This window comes from Ictalurus furcatus, chromosome 4 (genome assembly GCF_023375685.1).
Source record: "Ictalurus furcatus strain D&B chromosome 4, Billie_1.0, whole genome shotgun sequence".
NCBI classification, from domain to species: Eukaryota; Metazoa; Chordata; class Actinopteri; order Siluriformes; family Ictaluridae; genus Ictalurus; species Ictalurus furcatus.
The window spans coordinates 29,253,738-29,278,702 of NC_071258.1; the positions used below are offsets into that span (position 1 = coordinate 29,253,738).

Sequence of the window (24,965 nt, forward strand, 5' to 3'; positions counted from 1 at the left end):
TTTGAGGGGACAGCAAATTTACACTGTTACACAAGCTGTACACTCACTACTTTACATTGTAGCAAAGTGTCATTTCTTCAGTGTTGTCACATGAAAAGATATAATAAAATATTTACAAAAATGTGAGGGGTGTACTCACTTTTGTGAGATACTGTATATAATATACATGGAGAAACATGAAACACAGGTTTGTACTCAAAGTTTCAGCATCGTAATCATAGTCCAAAACACATGCAGACAGATCTAGACAGGTAATCAGACACAGGTCACTAGTTAAAAAAAGGACAGTATGACTTGGAATTGCAGAAGAAATGCACAAGATGTCGCCCTAATACATGGAAATGGGGACGGTTTAATTATATAAAGTAATTACAGGAAAACAAGGAACACGTGCACAAAATGAGGGAAATAAACCAAAGTGAATAATCCAAACAACAGTATATGGCACCTGTTGTTATGGAAGCCACAACTGCAATTAGTGCCTCTTAAAGGAAGAGACGCTAACTGAACAGTGACAATAGCATTCTCCATATTTTTAATTTTTTAACTTTTTTGAGGTTTCAGGACATAAAACTGCAAACTGAGTGCTGCCTGATTGTCAACACTTTAATACTGAGATGGCAGAATGGGCTTTTAAATTGTGATGGTCACACCATATAGTCTGCACATCTTTGAGTCGTGCAGAGTGAACAGAAGCTACATGACATAATTTTTCTGTCATTCAATATAAACCCATTTTAACCAAATACAGTCTGTTTGATTTGTTTTGGGTTTTTGTTTTCAATTTTCTCTTGATTTAACGTATCAGTGAGAGATCAGATTAAAGGAAAAAAAATGTACATATAAGTGATCTATTTACTTATTTCGGGCCAAAGTCTAAAATTAGTCACATTAGTATTAGTATTTGAGCATTAGTAGCTCAACGCCTTAACTGCTGAGCTACCACTTTCCAAGTCTTAAACATACACACAATTGCATAAGTCCATCCATTTTCCATACCGCTTATCCTACACAGGGTCGAGGGAAGCCTGGAGCCTATCCCAGGGAACGGGGTGCCAATCCATCGCACTGCAGAATCACAATAACATTGACACACTACGGACAATTTAGAGATCAACCTACAACACGTGTCTTTGGACTGGGGGAGTAAACCAGAGTACCCAGAGGAAACCCCGAAGCATGGGGAGAACATGCTAACTCCATGAACAGAGGGTGGGAATTGAATTCTTAACCTTGGAGGTGCGAGGCAAACGTGCTAACCACTAAACCACCATGCTCCCAATTGCATAAGAATCATTTTTAAGCTTCACATGCTGAAATTTCTGCTGGCCAGACTGATTAACAAATGAATAAACCCGAGAGTCACTGTTGGGTCCTTAACAATCCCGAACCCTTGACACACCACTTACAGTATAGGCGTGAATTGGTTTGTAGCTCTCCTGTATGTCACTATGGATAAAAGAGATGCTTGTGGATTCAATATGAATAAATGTAGCAGGAAAGGAGTGTACCGAATAGTTTAGCACACATGTCTGTGTGTATTGAAACACAGATCTATATCTAATCGTACTTAATTTTTCAATACTACAAGCATGAAAGAAAGATCTGAAGTCTAATCTAAACGCCGTCTCTCCTAACGGACTATTTGGTTCTAAGGTTTCATTTGCAAGTGCGAGTCTTTGAGATCAGAGAGACGGCTGAGAGATCAGTATCTGAGCAGCGACACGAGGTTCTGCTGCTCAACCTTAAATCATTCCTACTTTGTAAAACCTCCTATTTTTTTTTTATTTTTTTTGCGATCAGGTCTATCCAAGCGTGTATCCACACTCTCTCAATCACTTACGTTGAAAGAGAACACAGCTTACGTGCCTGCACAGAGCATGAGATTACTTACTTCAAGTCTGATGAGTTCCTAAGTGCAAGGGTAAATTAAGGGTGAGGAGAAATTAGCCCCTTGAATAATAACCATGCAATTGGCCTGTGTGAGTAAGAAAAAAGAAAGAGGCAGCATGGAAGAGAGCGTGTTTCACGGCAGGATCTTAAGTGCGTCACGGAGATAAAGCTTTTCTCAACAGAGAACCCAATCAGCTAGACTCTGCACTGCAGAGACAGAAATAGGAGACTGGAATCGACTTTTTATGTCTTTCTGATCAGTCCATGGATAGCAGAAACTTTCTTGCAGACTCCAGGACAAATTTCCATTATTTGGCTACTTACATACATAAATGAATAAAGATTGAAATTAGGGCTAATTATCAGCCTTTGGGCGAAAGACGAGTGAAATAGCATTTTAATGAGAAAGGGGTGTATAGAGAGGAAAGTCAATCTGCATACCATGTCCTGAGAGTCCTCAAAAGTTCAACGGAAAAGCAACTGAAATTCTATTACACGAAACACTTTTCATTCGCTTTCAGTCGTCGTGTTTAATCTGGCACCTCCCTCAGGGCCATACCTACTGTACTATCTACTGAATCTAAAGAGAGTTTCCTTCTCAACACACTAAACACTACAGGGAGAGGATTGTAATGAACTAACTACATACACTTGGTGTTAATTTCAGCAGGGAAACCATTGATGGCTACACAGACAGCTGTATAATAAGATCATTTATATTCAGTGACCAAACATATTGACTACCAAGTCACATTATGATGAAATTATTCAAAGGAATAATAATAAAAAAAAGAACTCTAAACCAAATTCTTGACGTTCTGACCTTGAATGTTTATTATTATTATTATTTTTGGTCTCAGCGGCACTCTCAATAAGTCCTGATTTCACTCCTGTAACAAGTTCCTGGATGACAAGACTATGTTCAGGGAATTTAAACATCGATTTCCAAATGGACAAATTTCCAGATATACTCAAGACACACCGTAGATTATATTCAATTTACATTCAATTGTTCAAAGCAGCTAAAACAAAAACGAGACACTTCATAAACATTCAGATTGTGTGCAATTTCAAATCCTTAAACCGAAAACCTCCATTAAACATGTTGACTGATAATAAATGATAAAACATGAAATGAAATGCAATTTGTGTTGTTTTTTTTTAATAGTAGGAAAAATGGTAATATTTTGCTGTTAGCTCTTAAAAACAAAAGAGCAAGAGCTTCTTTTCTCATTCATGAGAAACTTGGACTCAAACGTGGACTCAAAGTTCCAGGTTACAACTTAATACCATGTGTGACTAAAACAAAGATTGAAATGAAATCGGTAATTACTTTAAAATGGAGAACGGTAATTTGCTAATTATTGTTTGGCTAACTGATGCTAGAAAATATTTAACAGGAACCAGTGGAGCATTCACACTAAATGTTCTTCAATCATTTGCCTAATTACAGTCTCCTACATGCCAGAGGAGGGACAATGCAACTCAGGAAGGAAAGCGTTAGTCATTATACTTCAAACATTATTGTTTGAGATTGCGGTGCTATGGAAGTAGCCTTCAGGTGCATTTTAGAAATCTGTTTGCTCTATGAAATGCTCAAAAAAGTTGTAAATCTTCTGTTCAGTGTGTAGATTCCAGGCTCTAGAGATTGTCATATGTAGTGACAGTAACTACACCGTATGGAGTTCACCGAAGGGTCAATTTGAAACAACAGTTATGTGTGAAGTGCTTAATATACAGTATTCATATTATATTTGTAGTATGGTGTCATGCCCCCCACAGCTGCTCCACCTGTCTCTGTACCGCAACGCTCAGCTGCACACACCTCACCTCAGTCGCACCTGAATTCTAATCAGCTGTTGCTCAACACCCTACAAATACCTCAGAACTTTTACTTGGACTTTGTGAGGACTTGGCAAGGACTTTGCTACTTTATTGTAAAGTGTATATCACTGTAACTTTTTTGAGTTATTTATGAAATTGCCTTTTCTAGTGGAACTCTCGGTTATTGTGCTCCTTGTGTTGTCATGCTCATTGTGTTTTCTCTTTGAGTTTGTTGTTTGTTGTAAATTGTCTTGGTGTCCTTAACTCAGTGCTGTATTGTAGCTCCTATTGGCTTAACCAGTTTTTGACAATATGGTTTGACTAAATTATGGTTATCTTCAAGGGCGCCCGGTGGCTTATTGGTTAGCAGTGGTTTGCCTCACACCGCCAGGGTTGGGGTTCGACTCCCGCCGCTGCCCTGTGTGTGAGGAGTTTGCATGTTCACTTCTGTGCTGTGGGGGTTTCCTCCAGTCCAAAGACATATATGGTAGGCTGATTGGCATGTCCAAAGTGTCCATAGTGGCTCATTTTTCAGAATGTGTGCTGTGGTATCAGGCACGAAAACGTTAGCAGCAGATGCTTTAAGTCTTGTAAGTTGCGAGGTGGGGCCTTCATGGACTTGTGTGTCCAGCACATCCCACAGATGCTCGATTGTGATCTGGGGGATTTGGAGGTGAAATCAACACCTTGAACTCGTTGTCATGTTCCTCAAACCATTCCTGAACAATTTCTGCAGTGTGGCAGGGAGCATTATCCTGCTGAAAGAGGCAACTGCCATTAGGGAATACTGCTGTCATGAAGAGGTGTAGTTAGTCTGCAACAGTGTTTAGGTTGGTGGTACATGTATATATCATGTGCATATATATATATATATATATATATATATATATATATATATATATATATATATATATGTATGTACAAAGAGATATCGATGTGAGAGAGAGAGATGAGCACTAATGAATTAAAAATTCAGTCATGAACCGTTGTCTGAAGGTGTGTACAGTCTGTACCAGCATGCTGTGGTTGAGTGGATGAGCCGTGCTGAGAAGGATTGAGACCAGTTTATCCCCCATCCTTCTCTCTGTTAAGCTCTTAGGGAGTGCGGGCTTCACCTGTCTACACAATCTGCTTTCCTGACTAGGTTTTTCAGTTTGTTCATGTTTCCACCCAAGCACACTGCTGCGAAGAACAACACACTTGTGGATGGGTATAAAAGGTGCAGGACTTCAGTGCAGTCAGGTTTCTTGAGGAATGCCTCTGAATTGGGGTGAATATCTGATAAGAGCATTTCTCACACTGGGGTCCATCCTGTACCCACACCACCTGTATCCTGAACCCACAGCGCCCCGTCTCTTGTACGTGCGAGCTGTGGGAGGTCCGTGGTACAAAACTATCCTCTATGGGGACCATAGCCTAAAACGTTTGAGATGCACTGCCTTATATACTGTATGTTGCAAGCTAAAGAAGGAACAGAAGCAGGCTGAGACAGATGCTTCGTGTTATTAATGCAGTGAGTGTTGCCTAGTTGACAGTGAGTGGCTTTGGCTTGGGAAAAATAAGAAACACTAGCAGAATACTGAGGACCTGGCTTTATATTCCCCATGGGTTCTGAGTCAGAGAACAATTACTGACCACACACACACACACACACACACACACCTACCTTAAAGTGACTTTTCCTACGTAGCCAGCTATACGATTTTCTGTCCCAATTTCGCACTCGCACATAAAATCGAATATTTTAAAAGATTTCCTTTTACTTCTAGGACTAGGACTTACTTCTGTGCTTTGGATCATTGTCTTGCTGAATAATCCAGTTACACTTGAGTTTCAACCTAGGGACTAAAGACCGGACATTCTCCTTTAGGATTTTTTGGTAGAAAGCAGAATTCATGTTTAAAAGAAAGCTGAAATTGCAGTCTAAAACCGGCTTTAATTCTAGAAAATAAACATGGTCACATATCTCTACTGTGGCCGTAATCGTTTATTGTAACCTGAAAGTGACTACCTGTATTGTTTAATCACTCCGATGATGCTGTGGTAATCACTGTAGTGTGACAGTTTGAGTAAATGATTGAACCGTGTTGGGATAACTCAGCGGTATCTTCACTCACTGTGTACATAGTACGTGGAATTCATATTGTTGTAGCGGTCACTGAAAAGCTCAAATGAGATTTTGTGCAATAATAACTCCATCCTGGTTCCTTATATTTGTTTTATGTTCAATTAGTTTTTTCATTTCTTACTCAAAAAGTTACAGATTTTTCTCAATGAACTTGTCACAAAGGACATGCGCTCAGTGCTTCAGAAGAACCTCTGACAGCTGCTCTAAAATACTGAACCTATAATGACTGAAATGAGGGGGCTTATGGTTCGTGTTATTCCGCATGACTGCACCGGTTATGGGTTTGAACTCATCTGAAATGGGAATATCTGTGTGAATTGTGTTTAGTCATGCTGATAACCTCATCTCCAGCTGGCCATGCTACTCTGCCTCCTCCAAGCAAGATTTATGAGTAACTGTAGCAGACACTGCTCGAGCTAACGCCGTTTACACACTGGGACTGGGACACTCTGAGATAATCTGAAATGTGGGCAGTTTGGGGTTTGGGGTAAATGAGGTGAGAAGCAACATTCAGGAAAAGGATTACAGAAAATACTGCCATCAATGCCCACTGGGGAAAATCGCTTCTGTCCCACTATGCTGCTGTTTATTGAAAGGCTGTGCTCCACAACTTTCCTTGTGTTTCCTGTTGTTTTGTTGAATTCTGTGCATTCGGGCAGTGGAATACACATGTTTCCAAAGCTTATTAAGTATACATGCATATAAGCTTGATGAATTAAATAGGATTCTGATCCTGGGGAGCTTGGCTAAAGTGAGCTAAGTGGCTAATGTTCTCAGTAATGAGGTGGTAGTTATTTTAATACCAAAATGAAAATGAAGTAGCTTTTTAGTAGTTAAAAGATTCTATCATCTGAATAGCATCCATACTGGGCCAGAGGTACTGATCCCACAGCTTGGCCAGGGTGTTGTGGGCCCTGAGGTGGCTGCTGAGCGGGTGGCTGTGGGCCAGGTGCATCAGGGCCTGTGTTCTGGAGCAGGGTATGACCAGAAGGTCGCAAGGCTGACACCGGCATGCCGTCCAGTGGTACAGGAGGCTGTTGGACACCAGGAAGTAGTTGGATGGGAGGCACTGCTCTGGCTGCTGGTCCACGCTGTCGATCAGATGCACATGGCCCCAGGAGTGCCTCAGTCGGGTGTCCTCCTTCTGTTTGCACCAAAAGCTCCCTTCCCGAGAGACCTGATGAGACACAAATGAGACTGGGTTAGATGTTATGAGTGTCTCACCTGAGGGGGTTCGACCTGTGGCGTCCCCTTCTTCCTGGGCCATGCAGCCTAGCCGGACCCGGCCTTTGACAGCTGGCCTCTTCTTCTGGTGGCATCAGTTGTGGGGTCTTGTGGCTGGTGCTGTTGGGAACCCCGACGAGACTCATCCAAGCAGCAGCGTCACTCACACTTGCTGTCCAAAACAATTTCAGCACCTCGCCGGCAGTTGCGCGAAGACCGTGCTTCGTGTTGTGTGTGTGGGCCGCAGGCCTGCCGTCACACATGCATCGCAGGCTGATTGGCATTTCCAAATTGTCCGTAGTGTGAATATGTGTGTGTGATTGTGCCCTGCGATGGGTTGGCACCCAGTCCAGGGTGTCCTGAGTTCCCTGGGATAGGCTCCAGGCTCCTTTGTCCCTGTATAGGATAAGCTGTATGGAAAATGGATGTATGGATGGATATTTAGCAAATGTATCAGCTTCTGCTTCATGACATATTATAAGAGGAATAAAAACACTTTGGGACATGCTGTTTTTGAGAAATAATCAGCCTCGGGCAGGTAACTGCTTCACATTATTAAACCCACTTAACTTTCAACTGGAGGAAAAAGAATTCATGGAAAATCTACTGCAGATGGATTAAAATTCATTTGAAGCATGTAATAGTTTCTTTAAAGACAAACTGAACGATAGTGAATAGTACAGTTATTTTATTAGTGTACTGGAATAAGAGTTTCATTTCTGACTGCAAATGAAGAAGTATGATTGAGTTATATTCCTGTTGAGTGTGACAGACCAAACGAACAGAGAAACATTTTGTCCTATAAGACACTGATCCAGGGGAGATGCTGTGATTTACCCCCACACAGACCTATACACACCAATACAGATGTATACAGGTACTCTATCACACCTACTTCACAACTGACCCACGTTTTACCACGTCTTATTCGTTAGCAGAGACTGTGTGAGCTGAATGAGCTATGTGTGTGGTGTGTCATCCAACATATTTAAGACATATGCTGTGGGAAAAGCTGAGTAAAGTGTTTGTGTAGTGTGATTGTATAAAACAGAGTCTTCGTCTTTGTCTTGTTAATGCAGAGAACCATGGCTTTGGTGAAGTAACAGGAGTTCAAAGTAGCATTTGATGTATTTCCTTTAAGATATATAGAGACTCTGTAATGAATATGGGTACTCTCCTTCTGTCCTTCCCTGTGTCTCTCGCTTACACACACTCACTTTCATCTCAATCTCGATCTCTCTCTGGTATGTTGGATTGTGCCGGTTTTCTTTTGATCAGTTCAGCTCTGCGCTGGAAAATGCCTGTATGTGTTTCATAAGCACTGACAGAGACTGGACTAATTCATTATTGATGAACAGGGAAAGAGAAGCTCATAACGGCTCACAGGCACTTCATATTGATATAGAAACTGCAAGGAAGCTGCAGAATGTGAGCATGGCAGTGAGTTTGAAGAGTTTGATGTGTCGAGTTTGTGGCTGCTGAGAGTAAGTGCTTTATAAAGAGTACAGGTCTGGAGCGGAGAATAGAGACACAGAGACATAGAGCGAGACGTAGATTGAAGTTAGCACTTGTACAATCTTAATTGAAAGAAAAACTCTGCTTTTTCCTGTGATAAAACAGCTGAAAAATGGCTTTCATTAGCGTCTTACTTTTACATATCTTCATTTACAATGGATATAAAAAAGTCTACACACCCCTGTTAAAATGGCAGGTTTTTGTGATGAAAAAAATTAAACCATGATAAATCATGTCAGAACTTTTTCCACCCTCAATGTGAAATTACAATGTATAAAAATGAAGTGGCCCTGCAATGGATTGGCACCCTGTCCAGGGTGTACCCCGTCTTGTGCTCGATGCATCCTGGGATAGGCTCCAGGTTTCCCGTGACCCTGAAAAGGATAAAATGGTATAAAAGATGGATGGATGGATGGATGGAAAAATGAAGTGAAAAACAATCAAACATTTTAGGGGAAAAATAAGAAAGTTACAATAACCTGGTTGCATAATTGTGCACACCCTTTTATTTCTGGCAATGTGGCTGTGTTCAGAATGAACCAATCACATTCAATCTCATGTTCAGAAGTATTAAGTTATTAAGTTATTCAATCTCATGTTCAAAAGTATTAATACTATTTATGGCATTTGGCAGACTCGCTTATCCAAAGTGACTTACATTTATCTCATTTATAAATCTGAGCAGTTGAGGATTAAGGGCCTTGTGCAAGAGCCCAGCAGTGACAGCTCACAACCTTCCCATCAGTACTCCAATGTCTTAACCACTGAGCTACCACTTCCCATATAGCGCTTTTTTACAAAGCACTTTACACTGCCACAGCTGTCATGAATTAAATTATTCTCATTAACCCCAAATAAAGACCAGCTGCTTCTGTAGGATTTTCTTGACATCTTCTTGGTTTCATCTGACTGTTGAAGCTATGGTCTGCAAAGAGCTTATAAAGCATGTACAGGGTCTCACTGTCGAAAGGAATCAATCTGGAAAGGGTTAAAAAAAATATTCCAAAACATTATATGTACCATGGAAGACCATGAAGGTGTTCATCAACAAGTGGAGAAAATCTAGTATCACAGTGACATCACCAAGAACAGGACGTACAGTACCGCTAAAATTTACAAAATAGACAAGACAAAAACTTACCAGGGAGGCTGCCAAGAGACCTACAGTACAGAAACATTAAAGGAGCTGCAGGAATATCTGACCCATATATCATTCCCATGGTGAAGCATGGTGGTGGCAGGATCATGCTTTAGGGCTGCTTTTCTTCAGCCAGAACTGCAGTTTTTATCAAGGTGGAGGGAATCATGAATGGCTAGAAAACCCAGCCAATTTTAGTGCAAAACATTCAGGGGTCTGCTAGTAAGCTGAAGATGGAAATGAATTTTACCTTTCAGCACGACAATGACCCAAAGCATACATACAAATCAACAAAGGAATGGCTTAAGCAAAAGAAGATCAAAGTTTTTGAATGATCTAGCCAGAGCCCAGACCCAAATTAACCGAAAAATGTGCGGGGTGACCTGAAGCGGGCTGTGCACAGGAGATGCCCTTACAATTTGATGGATCTAGAATGTTTTTGCAAGAAAGTGTGGGAAAATATTTTCAAGTCAAAATGTGCCACGCTGATAGACTATTCCCTAAAAATTCTGAGAGGTGTAATAAATTCAAAAGGTACTTCAGCTAAGTATTAGTTTAGGGGTGTGCACATGTATGCAACTAAGTTATTGTAAGCTTTTTTTATTTGTATTTTTCCCCCTAAAAGGTTTCTGATTATCTTTTTAAATTTGTATTACTTTATTTGTATACTTTGCATTTTCACATTTAAATTCGGAAAAAAGATCTGACATTAATTTAGGGTTGTTCTTTTACTCCACAAAAAAAATGCCATTTTCACAGGGGTGTGTAGACTTTTTATATCCATTGTATGAATCATGATTTCAGGTTACACAAAAAAAAATATTTTATGGCTAATAGATAAGAAGTATATGCTTTAAAATGTGGTGGTCTGAGGAAAACCGGATGTCGGATGTTGCTGTAGCTGCGTTCTGGAAAACAGTAATGCAATATATTACTGATGATAATATAGATTATCAGTCTTTACTTTTTTTTTTTTTTTTTTTTTTTTTAAAAAAAGCACAAATATATTTTACCAAAATGATTGGAGATATTTTTATTTAGGCTCATTTCTAACCTTGCCTTGGCTTTCTGCCTGCCAAGAGCATGTTTAACAAATACAGCAGTAAAAACAGTTAGTCTGCTAGTTAACACAGTGAATTTTACTGAATTTCAGGCTTTGCTATATAGCTACATGTTGTAAACAGCCTGCTCTGTTTTGGTTATAATCAGATACTGTATCTCAAAATGTCTGTAACACACCTGTGCTATCACAGCGTCAAAACAGAGAAGAGTTTAATCTTTAAATGCAAGTTTTTCACTTTTGGATATAACCAGACATTGAAAAACTAGAACTTCACTTATGATTGAGATATGCACAAGTATTCCACCCATTTCAGTTGAGGAAAACTAATAATCTGACATAAGAGAAATAAATATACTGTGCAATTGAATACCTGAATGGCGAGTTAGACTGGATTCTCCACCACCATAATCAAATCAGTAATTGGGAGAAGATCTTGTGGAGGAATGATGTCGCATCGCTCTAGTACAGTTCAAAAAACGTCTCGTCTTGGTTTCTCTGATGTACAGCTGATTGCATCCCTTGCAGGAGAGACAGTAAACAACTCCTGTTGTGATGCACAAGGAGTGAAGACTGACAGAAACTGATCCCTTGGCACTGTGATTTCCGTGGCTGTGTTAATGAGTTTGCATGTTGAACATCTAGAAAGGCTGCATGCAGGAGTGCTGTAGATTATATAGAACAGATCAATGAAATTTGAAGAAAGAGGAAATGAAAAAGCTTGAGCTTTTCATCTTTGCAGGTGTCAATGCCAAAGATATCACCAGTGTGTCTAAGAAATAGTTTGGATACACGTCTAGGTTTGTTCCTATTCCTCAAAAGTGTATTCCTCAGTAGAATTATTATTATTATTATTATTATTATTATTATTATTATCATTATTATTATTTACAACAAAGAGGTATAAATAGGAAGCTCTCAACGTAGTGCACATACAAGTGCCTCTTATCGGAGAGTAAAAGATGGACCTGAAGTTGAAGCAGTTTAGTGTGTGTTTAGTGAATTTCAGTTGGATTTGTGAATTTCAGTGAATTTCAGTGAATTTCCTTTTCCAGTCATGCACCAATTTCTCAATCCATCTTCATTAAGGATGACTTTGTACTTCTGAGATCCATTGAAACAAAGTAAAAGGGACTGTTCAAACATTTTAACAAATGTAGATAAAAACAGAGACATTCTGTTTCTCTGGTAACTTTGTATGCTCCGCTTAATTTTTACTACTGTACATCTACAGTGACTGTATTCTTGAAGCACACTGCAGGTATTTTCTGGAGATATTCTATGTATTTCCTATGTAAACGGTAAATGGCGCACTTATATAGCGCTTTTATCCAAAGCACTTCATACTGTGTCTCATTCACCCATTCACACACACACCAATGGTAGCAGAGGTGCCATGCAAGGAGCAACTTGGGGTACAGTGTCTTGCCCAAGGACACTTCAGCATGCAGAGTCATGTGGGCTGGGAATCGAACCTCCAACCCTACGATTAGTGGACAACCCACTCTACCACCTGAGCCACAGCCGCCCTTGTATGTATACTGTATATTCCAATTTGTTTTGTTCAAGGTAATTAAACCATACATGGCAGGTGTAATTGCCTTGTCTAGTGAGCTCAAGCCATTATAAACAGAACCAGGGTTAGCTGAAATAATCAGATCTGATTTAGCCATACTCACTGGACCCATTTCGTATTTGTAAACAAAGCACATGCAGTAAATTGCTTAATGAGGAATCATAATTGACCCAAAATATAGCTTCTTTTTTTTTTCTTTTTTCTTTTTTTTTTTTCCAACCAAACTTCCCTTTAACATAACAACTTTCATCTAGGAGCGTGAGGGTAATTTAAATGCAATTTAAAATAGTTACACCATTAATGTTATGCTATGCTGGTGTAGATGATGATGCCACTAAATATCATTTACAGGGGTGTCACTTGAAATATGAGTGTGTTGATGTGGGGATGGTGATTTAAAAGAACACAGACGCTGAACGAGATGTCCTTGGAGGTGTCTGAAGAGCTGAGGATAAGGGATATTATCGCTATTTTAGTGCTGTTCAGCTTCCAATCGTCTCATCACTCTCTGATTAGATTCTAGAGGATAGCTCATTTTTTTCTGAGGGATCTCTGGAAATGATCCATCAGGTTTGAAGGGAAATACGCTACAATATGTTTTTAAAAAAACATCGTAGCATAGTGCTTAACCCCTTAAAGTCCTACCTTATTATTCTGTTATTTATCAAAGATGATTTCCCAGTAGCTACATGAATTATTTAGCAAATGCAGTGATACTGATAGGAAATGGTATGTACTGTAGCTATGTGAGAGAAATAACAGATATTTAAGATAGGATTGATGGGAATTCAAAGGGTTATAGACAAATATATCTGTATAAATTTAAGTAAATGGTATTTCTGCATTGCCTGAAACATAAAGAATAAGGGCAATCCTCTGAACAAAGTACATTTTAATATAAGTTCTTAACTGAATAATGTACAAGGTTATAAAGACATTTCAACTAATCCTGTTTGAAAAGCTGAAGTTATAAGCAGATACCATGGTATATTGAAAACCACGGTACAGGGCTGGGAAATATAACAATACACACTATATGGCCAAAAGTTTGTGGACACCTGACCATCTCACCCATATATGCTAGCTGAACATCCCATTCCAGATTTATTCCCTCTTTGCTGGTGCAAGTACCTCCACTCTTCTAGGAAGGCTTACCACTAGATTTTGAAGCGTGGCTGTAGGGCAGTGCTCGGGAACTTATGGCTCGCGAGCCACACATGACTCTTTGATAAAAATCATGTGGCTTGCCTGGTGTCTCAACCTTCACCAACATATCATTGTTAAAATGTTAGACCCATTATTATAGATCAGTTTCCTGCAGAAAATGCTTAGTCAATTACAACTCCTTTGTTGTACAGCCAACCGAAAGGAATGAGAAGTCAATTTGCAATAATATATTTGAAGTTGTTTTTAATTTAATTTAATTAAACGTGACAAGACTGAAACACAGGGCCAGCCCGTACAACAGGCGAAACAAGCGGTCGCTTGGGACCCTGATTTGCCAGATGGGCCCATCCGACTTCTAGGTTTTCCCGATTTCAGGTTTTTATGCAGTGAGCAGAAAGTGTATTAAACACGTACTTGCATGTACCTCATTCAATAACACGTAAATCACAAAAATGGTGAGGACTAAATAACTCATCCATATTATGCAAGTAAATACAAATACAAAATACAAAACATTATTATAACTAAAAGCAGAAAACATTAGAAAAATACACGGTAATTTACATAATTTATTCACGCAGCGATGGATTGACGAGAACTCGAGTACCGTAATTATTCGTATTCACGGAATTCCACGCGTTGCTCCAAAATGCTCATTGCTCACGTTCGACAGAAATGCAGGGAAATGTCCTATTTTAGTCTTTCGCACTGCTTACTCTTTATGAATATTTAATAAGCATAAGTAAAATGCATGACAGAAAAGGCATTCTGTAAAAAAAAAAATATGCAAGTCTCATTATTCTTGTTTGGAAAGTTCCCATGACTATGGTAATAGCGACAACTGAGTGATTAGTATTTCATAACACCATAACGTCTGATCACACGTTACAACGAAAGATGCGATTCATTTTCATTAAATTAACAGACAAAAAGAAAGAACGCTACAAAGATTATAGTTGTGGTATAACATGGCACCTAAACTGCATCTTTCAGGAGCCGAAAAAAGGAAAAAAAGAAAAGCAGGTGAAGAAAAGCAAGCTCAAAGTAAAGCTATGTTCTGCTTGACATTGTTTATTGCTGTATTATTAATACTCCTGTTTTAATAAATAATAATTATACTCATCTCCCACTAAGGCCTAATGCAATAACATTTTGTGCTGGGCATATTTTAAAGCCATTAAACTAGCTGAAATACTTAATGTAGCATACATTTCTACCTGTTTATGCATGTTTGAATGTCATACACTTAGAATTACACCTTTGATTACATGCTTTATTTTTTTTTTAATGTACTAGCTACCGGCTTTGTGGAAATTTCTCAGTGGACCCACAGCTACAGAGACAGGCCAGGCTCCATCTCAATTTTCTCATAGTGCTGCTGGTGAGGATTATAATGTTGTTTAGTTTGCTATCGAAGACTAATTGTATTATTTTATATTACGCAACATAACATTGTAGATAAATAAAGGAATTGTTTAGTCATTTCTTTAATGGATATTTGAAATTAAAGTTCCATCTACTGATCCTGAAGCAGAACCTCAGTCTTCAGAACCCCATCAATCAGATTCCCAAGCAGAGACTACTCCAACTGAGCCACCTAGGGTTAGGGTTTAAATATTAGCATTTTTATACGTAGAGTTCTGATACAATTGTTGTATTAGTATTTTGAATATGTTGTACATAGTAAACATCTATGCACTTAAATATGGAAAATGGAATTGTTTTGTGCTCTTCACTCGCCAATTTGTAGTGCTATGACAGTTTTTATATCAGTGGGGCCCATATTCATGATCTCGCCGTGGGCCCCACAACCCCTCGGGCCGGCCCTGCTGAAACATATGCTTTTATTGAAAGCTCTGGTGATCTGCTGTGTCTGATTTGCACAGAACGTGTTGCCTCATTTAAAAAATCAAATGTTAAGAGACATTTCGAAACCCATCATGCAGATTTTGCAGCAAAGCACCCGCTGGGCGAAAGCTCCAATGTAAACTGCAAGCCAAACAGCAGCGGCTGCAAGCTTTGCTGGCTCACTGGAGATTGTAAGACAAGGAAAACCTTTTACTGACAGAGGATATGTAAAGTCATGCATGTTGAGAATGGCAACTGAACTGTTTGTGGATTCCCCGAACAAGGAGAAAATCATTCCGAAAATAAAAGATGTGTCCCTGTCAGCCCGTCTTTTATTTGCCCATGATGACATGTGAGATGGGGAGGGAAAAGAGCACGAATATAACTTCGGCAGATTTTTTTTTCTCTTGCATTGGATGCGTCTACAGACTCATATACACAGAAGAGGTTTTATGCTGCTCAGGTGGAAACTCAACCGCCAAGTGAAAGGCCTGCACGATTACTTCCATATTGCAATGGTAGCTGTTGTTTGTTGCATATTTGTTTGTTTTTGAGTTGTCTATGGCCCTACTCAATGGACCATAAAGTCATTGTTTTTGAAATGTTATTGAAAAACCATGTTTGTTTTTATAATAGTAAAATAATAGTTTTTGCAATGACTCTTTTTGGGGGAAAACATTAACCAAAAAAGGAAAACAATGTCTCTTTGGTGGAAAAACGGTTCCCGACCCCTGCTATAGGGATTTGAGCTCATTCAGTGAGCATTAGTGAGGTCAGTTACTGGCATGCAGTCAGCATTCAAGTTCATCACAAAGGTGTTCAGTGGGGTTGAGGTCAGGGTTCTGTGCAGGACACTCGAGTTCTTCCACTTCAACCTTAGCAAACCATGTCTTCATGGAGCTCGCTTTGTGGACAGGGGTATCATCATGCTGGAACAGGTTTGGAAGGGAAATTGTAATGCTGCAGCGTACAAAGACGTTTCCAGGAACTTGTGTGCTTCCAATTTTGTGGCAACAGTTTGGGGAAGGTCATAATAGGTTTGAGTATTTCAGAAATTGTAGATCTCCTGGGATTTTCACATCATACAACAGTGTCTAGAGTTTACACAGGATGGTTGGAAAGTCCTTGTTTATGAGAGAGGTCGGAGATAAATGGTCGGACTGGTTCAAGCTGACAGGAGGGCTATGTTAACTTAGATAACCACTCTGTACAACCATGGTGAGCAGAAAAGCATCTCAGAACAGACAACACATCGAACCTTCAAGGAAATGAAAACATCAGGACAGGAATCTGATGCCACAGTGGGTACAGGTTGACTGAAACAGGATGATGATGACTCACAATGTCATCTGTCCACTTTGTTAAAATAATTATGCACTGGGTTATTTTTGTATTGAAGTGAAGATATGCATCATTTTTGGTAGTCGTGATGGAGTAAATGGAGTGCTTGTGGAGTTGTTAGACAGCTGCTTGATTTGTTTTTAATGGTCCCAAAAGTTGGTTCTATACCCAAGAAGAAAAAAGGGTACTAAACTACACCTTTCCTTGTCATTGGGGTGGCATCCTCAAGTGTACACTTGTTGTTGTACCTTTAGTTTATATCTTTTACCCTGAAAGCTGCTATAAAGCTGTTATTTTTATTTCATTTATTATTATTTTATTTTATTTATTATTTTTTTTGGAGAAGCTTGCCAGAAAGCTTCAGACTAGGTGTGTCCCTTGGGGTCTGGCAGGAAGGGGGGAAAAACGGTTTTTACATTAATATTAAACTTTAAAGAACTGCTTGTGGAAGCTTGTGAGGAGGGTTGCCAGGTTTCAGCAGAAAGACTTGAAAATAGCCGAAAAAATAGCCGAAATCGGTAGCCCCATTTTTCTTCCTTTCCTCCATCTTTTTGAGGAAAACAAATGATCTCTCTGGAGCTCTCTAAAAAGAAACCATTTTATAAATAAATTACAAAAATGTTGTAAAACTTGTGCGAACCCATTTTGACTCATAGCAGCATTTACTGTATGTCCCATTTTTATAGTAGATCCTGATAGCATGTCCAGCTCAATTTTTTGATCTTTCTGGAATGTAACAAACGTAAAATAAATCTGATACAAGTCTGATCAAATATTATTAGATAACTATCGTTGCCAGCTATAACCTCAAATAACATTTTTCCTAATTTGGGAAAGACATCACTGCTTTAAAACATAGTTACTGTAGCTTGCTAACTCAGTCACATTAGATCGAAGGTAGAAAGCGTTCCAGAAATTTCCACATGGTGTCAAGTTCAGGAGTTAATGTTAACGTTAATGTCATGTTAAAATCCTAATAAAAATGTTAATGAGTTAATGTTAAGTTGCTATTTGTTGTTATAATTTGTGAATGAATAAAAATACCTTTTTTCTTTTCAAGGGCATAGTGGTAGGGTTAAAAAACAAATCAAACAAATCCTACCTGTATGGACCATGCCCACTTTGTCTAGTCCAAATTGTGTACATTGTATAGATCTCTCGTTTTGTTTTCCCCAAATTTTCCATTGTTGAATAGACAGACGACCGATTCATATTTGGAAGTTTCTTCCATTTTTTTTCTTACCTCTGCAGTTAAAAGAAATCATCCAACGAAGCCAGTTGATCACTTAAAACTACAAGAACATCCCTGTAGATTTCCTCTCAAAGTAGATGTCATGTTATTTTCTCGGAAAACTCAAAAAGCTTCTCCGTTTGGCTTTCATGCACTATGGTCGTGTTGATTTTTGGAGTCACATGATGCAAAATTTGCACATAATTGCATTATATCCCATGCAGTATTCCATGTTTCCTGTAATTTCATACAGCAAAGCTTTATTTCCTTTTTGTCCCGCATTTGAACCGCTTGTGTATTTTGTTTGTGTTTCTGTAGAAATGCATGAAGTTTAACGTGGAGTCACCTATCTGGCTGTCTAAACAGCGCATCCTTTGCGCCTTGAACCAGAGCCTGAAGGACGTGCTGAACTATGGCTTGTTCCAGCCTGCGTACAACGGCAAAGCGGGCAAGTTCCTGGATGAACAGCGCACTCTGAAGGAGTATCCACTTCCCAGTGTCACTCCCATACCATACCTAGAGGTAAGAGCAAAAAAAGCACCTGACGCCGTGCCTCGAATACACCTGCTTTTGTCTGTAGGAGTCTGTAGGAGTGTGTTATATTTGACACTGGCTCATCAGACAACTTATTTCTCCAAATCCTGCACTTTAATCAAGAACTGATCGCAGAAATGCAGCCTACACACACACACACGCGAACATGATTGAGTGATGCTATAAAACATTTCTTTTGTGGTTGCGTGTGACAGCAAGACAGAAAACTCTCACCAAATCGAAAATCTGTGTAGTGCTCTAGTGCACAAGCTCTATTAATTTGTAATGGCATCTCCTTTCTCCATTGCCCTCTCTCTGCACGAGCATTTGGGGAATACTATTATCATTTCACCTGATTTATGACTTTAATTAAGAGCGAGAGAGAGATGTTCTGCTCCTTTCATGTGAGCTCAAAACGAAATAGAAGCGAATTTCCTTTAGTGCAGTGCAGCTCTTTTTCAGTGCCAGGTTTATTCATGCATACATACATACATTCGAAATTCAGCCACTTATGATTATAAATGATTATAAACTCGATGATTGACCAAACATGATCAAAATGCTACGTGTTTGGTCATAACTGTGCGTGAAGGTGTACAGTTGATGTGAGCGGGACACAGCTGGACACTTCGCCATCAGAGATAATATGAAAGCGTTGACGCGTCTCGTCTAAAGGAAAGCTGGCTCCCTGGTTACTGCTCCATCATGCCATACAGCCAGATTTACTGACACACCAGTAGGTCTATAGATCTACCAGACGAGTCGCTGACAGATTGCGCTTCCCCACAGGTTTCCGAGCCAGGCGTCTGAGTGAAGAGATAGATTTGAAGATGGATAGATGGTTAGATTAACTGGATGGGAAGCTGCAGCTCTCTAGGAGGGCAAGAAGAGATGTTGGGATAGACAAATAAATGAACCAAGAGCTTTCATAGACCTTTTCCACCATCAGGGGGCCAGTGCCTAGTCTTAAACCCATTTGCAAATGTGTTATTTGGGACTGAATCTCTGTAAAACCTCAGAATCCAAGAAGCACTAGAAAAGCATTAGTGTAAAAATCATTGTAAATCAATGTAAATGTTTTCAGTAAACATGTTCACACTTTCCGTGTAATTAGTGTGTGTTCTGGGGGGGAAAAAAACAGAAGAGAGACTCATCTTCCATGTTAGATAACGAGATAAAACTGCCCAAGTTAGTGTCATCCCGTTACTCTGGATAATGCCTGTGATTACCATATCAGGCTGTGATCTGAGGACTGAATGATGACAGTGATTTACAGAAAGTCCTAAATAATTTACATCCAGCTGCTTCTGGCTCTCAAAGCCACAGGGAGGTTAAATCCATGATTGCTTTCTAATGTCATTAATGTCAGGGTTTTTTTTTGTTGTTGTTTTTGTGTGAGCACATTATGGTATGCATGTATGAAGTATGAATAATCTATGAATAATCTAATCTCAGGTAACGCTTGTTTAAGCTTAACCTTCACTCAAACACAAGGTTTAATCTAAACTATGCTTCCATGCATGAACCGTCTGTTCAGGTCAGAGCAAATATATGAGCAGAATTAAACCAGTCTACAATTAACCCAGAGAAGGTATAATTCTTTTACGTGTATGTTGCTACAAACCCAGTTTTCCAATCCAGTGGTCTTGAACAGAGAGATATTCATACAACATTTTGCTAGATGTTTAATATATAACACTCAGATTTGGGACTTATATATATATATATATATATATATATATATATATATATATATATATATGTATGTATATATGTATGTATATTACCTTGCTTCTAGCCTAATAGCTTCTTAATTAAGAGTGATAACTTTCCTGGAAGGGTACAGAGAAGCATGTGCATTGTAATCATGAGTACACACGAGCAACTCTATGACGTGCCATTTATAACCATTTGTTCACATTTAAACCATTAGTATTGAGAATGATGTTAAAATTTTGACTAAGTAATGATTTGTTCATCATTATTAAACGATAATAGTGTATAGGTTAACAATGATGAACTTTCATTTATAAACTTTAATTGTTCAATTCTGAATAACTAATAATTTGGCATATCTATTAGCAATGTCTCAGTTAATGAGTAAATGTAACCAATGTGATTTACTTGGAATATTCAAATACTACAGAGTGTGTTCAAAAATATTTCAATATTAAAAGCAGATAGGATTCCAATCATTATTTTCTACCAGTATCTTGCAGGAGTTGTATAGACTAGTTGAGTAATACCTTCACTGGTCTGTATGTCGTTGTGGGGATGTTGACTAGTTGGGGTGATGTAAAAAACAAACAAACAAAAAACACAGTGAGGCAGATGGGAAAGAAAACTATATATATATATATATATATATATATATATATATATATATATATATATATATATATATACTACTAAATATGTGTTACAGTAAAAATATTTCAGACTAGATGATGTCAATTCTACAGTCAACTGCATTTTGCTTTAATGGACCATTGACACTCACCTTAAACTGGATATCACTTTGCATGAAGTGTCGTGGTGTGTTCAGGACTGTTTTTAATCCCGCTCCTACTCACTCCCGAAGGAATTCCTCCTGCAGTTATTTACAGTGTCCTTTCAAACGTAATAAAATCCTTGCGCTGTAGCAGAAAGAATTCCGTTGTGACCAGCGCTGAGTAAAGCACTGGCTTTCGTTGCACATCACTATCTAATCCAACTCAGATAGTATAGAGTCACATGCTCTATAAAAAAGATGATCCAGATCCGTTTTCGGATGGTATTCAGCGCAGAGTCGAACATAGTGGACGTAGATGTAGACATGGCATCTGAAATGCATCATTAATCTGAGAATCGATCATTTCAGACGAGCCACCAGCTTGTCCACACAAGCGCATTTTAAGCATTAGTATGTCTTTGAATAATGTAACGTGATACACTGATTTATTATTTTTCCACATTTATTACAGAGATTTCTTTACTTTCATCGTTTACAGTGTAGCCTAAAACAGCATTGAAGCTGGAAATGTAATTTACTTTCTTTTCTGCACACAGCCTAAAACATTGTGTTGACCTGAAACTGTTATTGCTTTAACTATGGAAAAGATGAGTCTTAAGATTAATTGAAATTCAGTTATTCAAAATTCAACTACTTTTTTGATTTATTGGTCGACTAGTAGTAAAATGAGTAGTCGTGTGACCCCAAGTATCCTGTCAAATCCTCTCAGACACCCTTTATCACAAGCTGTATGTGCATGTGTGTGACTCCACACTCCATTGAGGAGGCACAGGAGAGCTGTTTACACGCTGATATGATCCTTATGCCATAGTTTCCTGCCCTCTTTACCCGCAATGACCGCCAGAGCATCATGTATGAACACGGTCCTCCCATTAATCATTCCTTCTCAGCAGCTACACTTCCTCCATCTGAAAGTTAAGATAGAAACCAGATCAAAGCCAATGATCCTGTTTTCTTTCACAGTTTCGCTATAAGAGACGTGTGTATACACAGACCCACCTGGATGACAAGCAGCTGGCCAAACTGCATACTAAGGTAAGAGGTGAAATTTGTTTTTTCTTTTATTCTGAACTGAAAGCTGTGGATTTCATTACATTGGGATGTGCAATTTTGAAACAAGTCTGTAAAGTGTGAGCTAAGGTATGAGGGAGGCTCTCGAGTATAAGATATTGCAGAAATCCCAGGCAGTTTGTTCTATTCCTTTCTCAGTTTTTGGTGTGAAGGCTTGGTTTCAGCTGGTACAGTTGTTTGAATGAGAGAAAAAAGGGTGTTTGTTCTATCTCATATTTGCAGCGATTGGTAAATATTGAATGAATGGCAAATAATACGTGGACCAAAAGCAAAATTCTTCACTACCCCCCCCCCCCTTCCCCCCATCTGTTTCAAATGTCCAAAAAGGTAGCCTGCAGAATGTGATTTACATCCTTACTCAAAATGACTCATTACTACATTAAATAAAAAATAAACGCTGGACAAATACCAATTTTGGCATCACCATCATCTCTCTTGCTAACTCCCACTGGTTTCAGCAGATTCAGAAAGTATTCAGAGATTTTTCATGTTCCGGATTTTATTGTTACAGCCTTAAATTTTCAAATGGATTCAATTCATTTTCCCTCAGTCACAAAGATTTGAAAGTGTATTCAAAACAAGCAAAAAAAAAAAAAAAGAATTGAAAAAAAGAATGTTGTATTTTTATAAAGATTTTTCTTTTCTACTATAACACTATCTCATGATATCTGTGTTTGATAACAAACTGCCAGCAAAGCAGTAAAAGAAAAGCATAAACACATTTGTTCAATTATACTTTTATTTAATGGCTAGGACAATAAAGCACTTAAAATGGAAGAAAAAAAATACATTGTGATAAATTCTAATAAAATTACATTATTATCTAATAAAATTACAAATATTTATTTATTTATTTATTTATTTATTAAATTTCTACAGTTGATTTAGTAAAAGATGGAGTACAGAGTGAGTTTTAATATCAAATAAACTGATACCTAGAGTTTGTAGTACTATGGGTGGCTGTGGCTCAGGTGGTAGAGCGAGTTGTCCACTAACCGTAGGGGTGGGGGTTCGATTCCCGGCCCACATGACTCCACATACCTTTGGATAAAAGCACTATATAAGTGCAGACCATTTATTTTTACCAAATAGTAATAAAAAAAAAGCATATTGTCACATAATTTATCACAATATAGATATTCATTCCATCATTTTGACCAGCCCTAATATACATAAACATTATCTTTGTAAAAAAATATATCTCAAGCATGATTAGAGCAGAGAGCATGGTGGCTTAGCACGTTTGCCTCGCACCTCCGGGGTCGGAGGCTCAAATCCTGCCTCCGCCTGTGTGTGTGGAGTTTGCATGTTCTTCCTGTGCTTCGGGGGTTTCCTCCAGGTACGCTGGTTTCCTCCCCCAGTCCAAAGACATACGTTGTTGGTTGATTGACATTTCTAAATTGTTCGTAGTGTGTGAATGCGTGTGTGATTGTGCCCTGAGATGGGTTGGCACTCTGTCCAGGGTGTCCCGAGACCCCTGGAATATTCTCTAGGCTCCTAGCAATGCTGTGTAGGATAAACGGTACAGAAGAAGGATGGATGGATGATTGGAGCACCTGAGCTCACCGTTGAGACCAGTTTAATTGGAAACATTAGGGCAATTGTAAGAGCCATGCCAGATGCCAGAAGCAGGTACAAACAAGATCATTTCTTCATATTATTTTTCAGAGCTTTATTGCAGAAATTCTGCACAGACTGTTGGTGTTAATAGGAGTTTGTTGGTATAATGAGAGGTTTTAAGGCATTGGAGGCTCTGCGCTGGCAACTGGAAGGTTATGAGTTTAAATCCCAGGATTATGAGAGCGTTCTTAACCTGTAACTACCCTCCAACACACTGTATTTTTATTTCTCCTCACTTGTACATTGCTTTGGATAAAGCCACCTGAGAAAAGCTGCACCATCTCGCATTCACATGAGGGGGTCATGCGGTCAGCATTAAAACATCTGGTCTTAATGCAGAGATGAGTGTATTAGCTCATTATTCCACACATTTCTTGGCAGTCATGTGAAACACACACACACACAGACATTTTAGCCTCTCCTGACCAGCATTTGGATGCAGTAGGAGCATAGCCATGTGGCTCTGCACACTTCTCTTCTCAGGGAGATGATAGACAGCAAGAGAAGGAGAGAAGTAGAGCATGTAGAGCACCACACACACACACACACACACACACACACACACACACACACACACAGTGGAAGCTGAGTGAAGCGTACCTTCTGTTTCACACTTCAGTAAAATACAGTGTGGTGTGAATTAAAGTGCCAGAGCTCCTTTACCTCACATCATGGTCCACATTACTCCACACTGAACTCATACAATCAAGCCTGGATCTAATCCTGTCCAAATTAACCGGACCAGTTCAAAGAGACCAGTTAGTACCGATCCAGTCTCGTGCTCTCAGTGCTAGTTATTTCCTGCCTTTACTACTGCGCTCACCTTCATCTGCTGTATCTGTGTTCAGAATGCTACTGCTTGTCTGGTTCATAACCCTAACCTTACCGAGCGACTCACTCCACAGGCGTCATTTTCGTGTCCTTACACTGCGAGACTCAAACTGGAACAGCCGTGCGTCTCCATTCAATTCACAAATATCGACAAATCAACCTCTACTGTCGTTCTTTTCATCTGGAATCTGTCATTTGTTAGCGACTAGACCAGTCCAGCACTTGTACAAACAGGCTCCGTTTCAAATCTTTTACATTTTCAGATACTCCAAGTGTTCTGTCTCGTTGTGTGATCAGCTGTTCGCTTTTTAAGATAAGAACGTCTGCCAAATGATGGAATGTCTGCTAAAATCTGATGAATCTGTGTATTTTGTTCAGTTTTGCACAATTTTTCTATTGCATTCACTGTATTACTGTTACAAATGGCATCTGTTTGCCTACAAACATTTTTT

At 39.0% G+C, this 24,965-nt stretch overlaps 1 protein-coding gene across 1 annotated transcript in view; it reads left to right on the top strand.

Annotated features, from left to right (window-relative positions):
- Positions 1-22,663, top strand: part of LOC128606958 (SH3 and multiple ankyrin repeat domains protein 2-like) — a 51,069-nt gene extending 28,406 nt beyond the window's left edge. Inside the window, exons 2-3 of the mRNA XM_053623534.1 lie at positions 18,264-18,467; positions 21,955-22,663. Of these exons, the coding sequence (XP_053479509.1) occupies positions 18,264-18,467; positions 21,955-22,125 (375 nt within the window). The 3' untranslated portion in view covers positions 22,126-22,663. The remainder of the gene's footprint in view (positions 1-18,263; positions 18,468-21,954) is intronic.
- Positions 22,664-24,965: the final 2,302 nt, after the last annotated feature.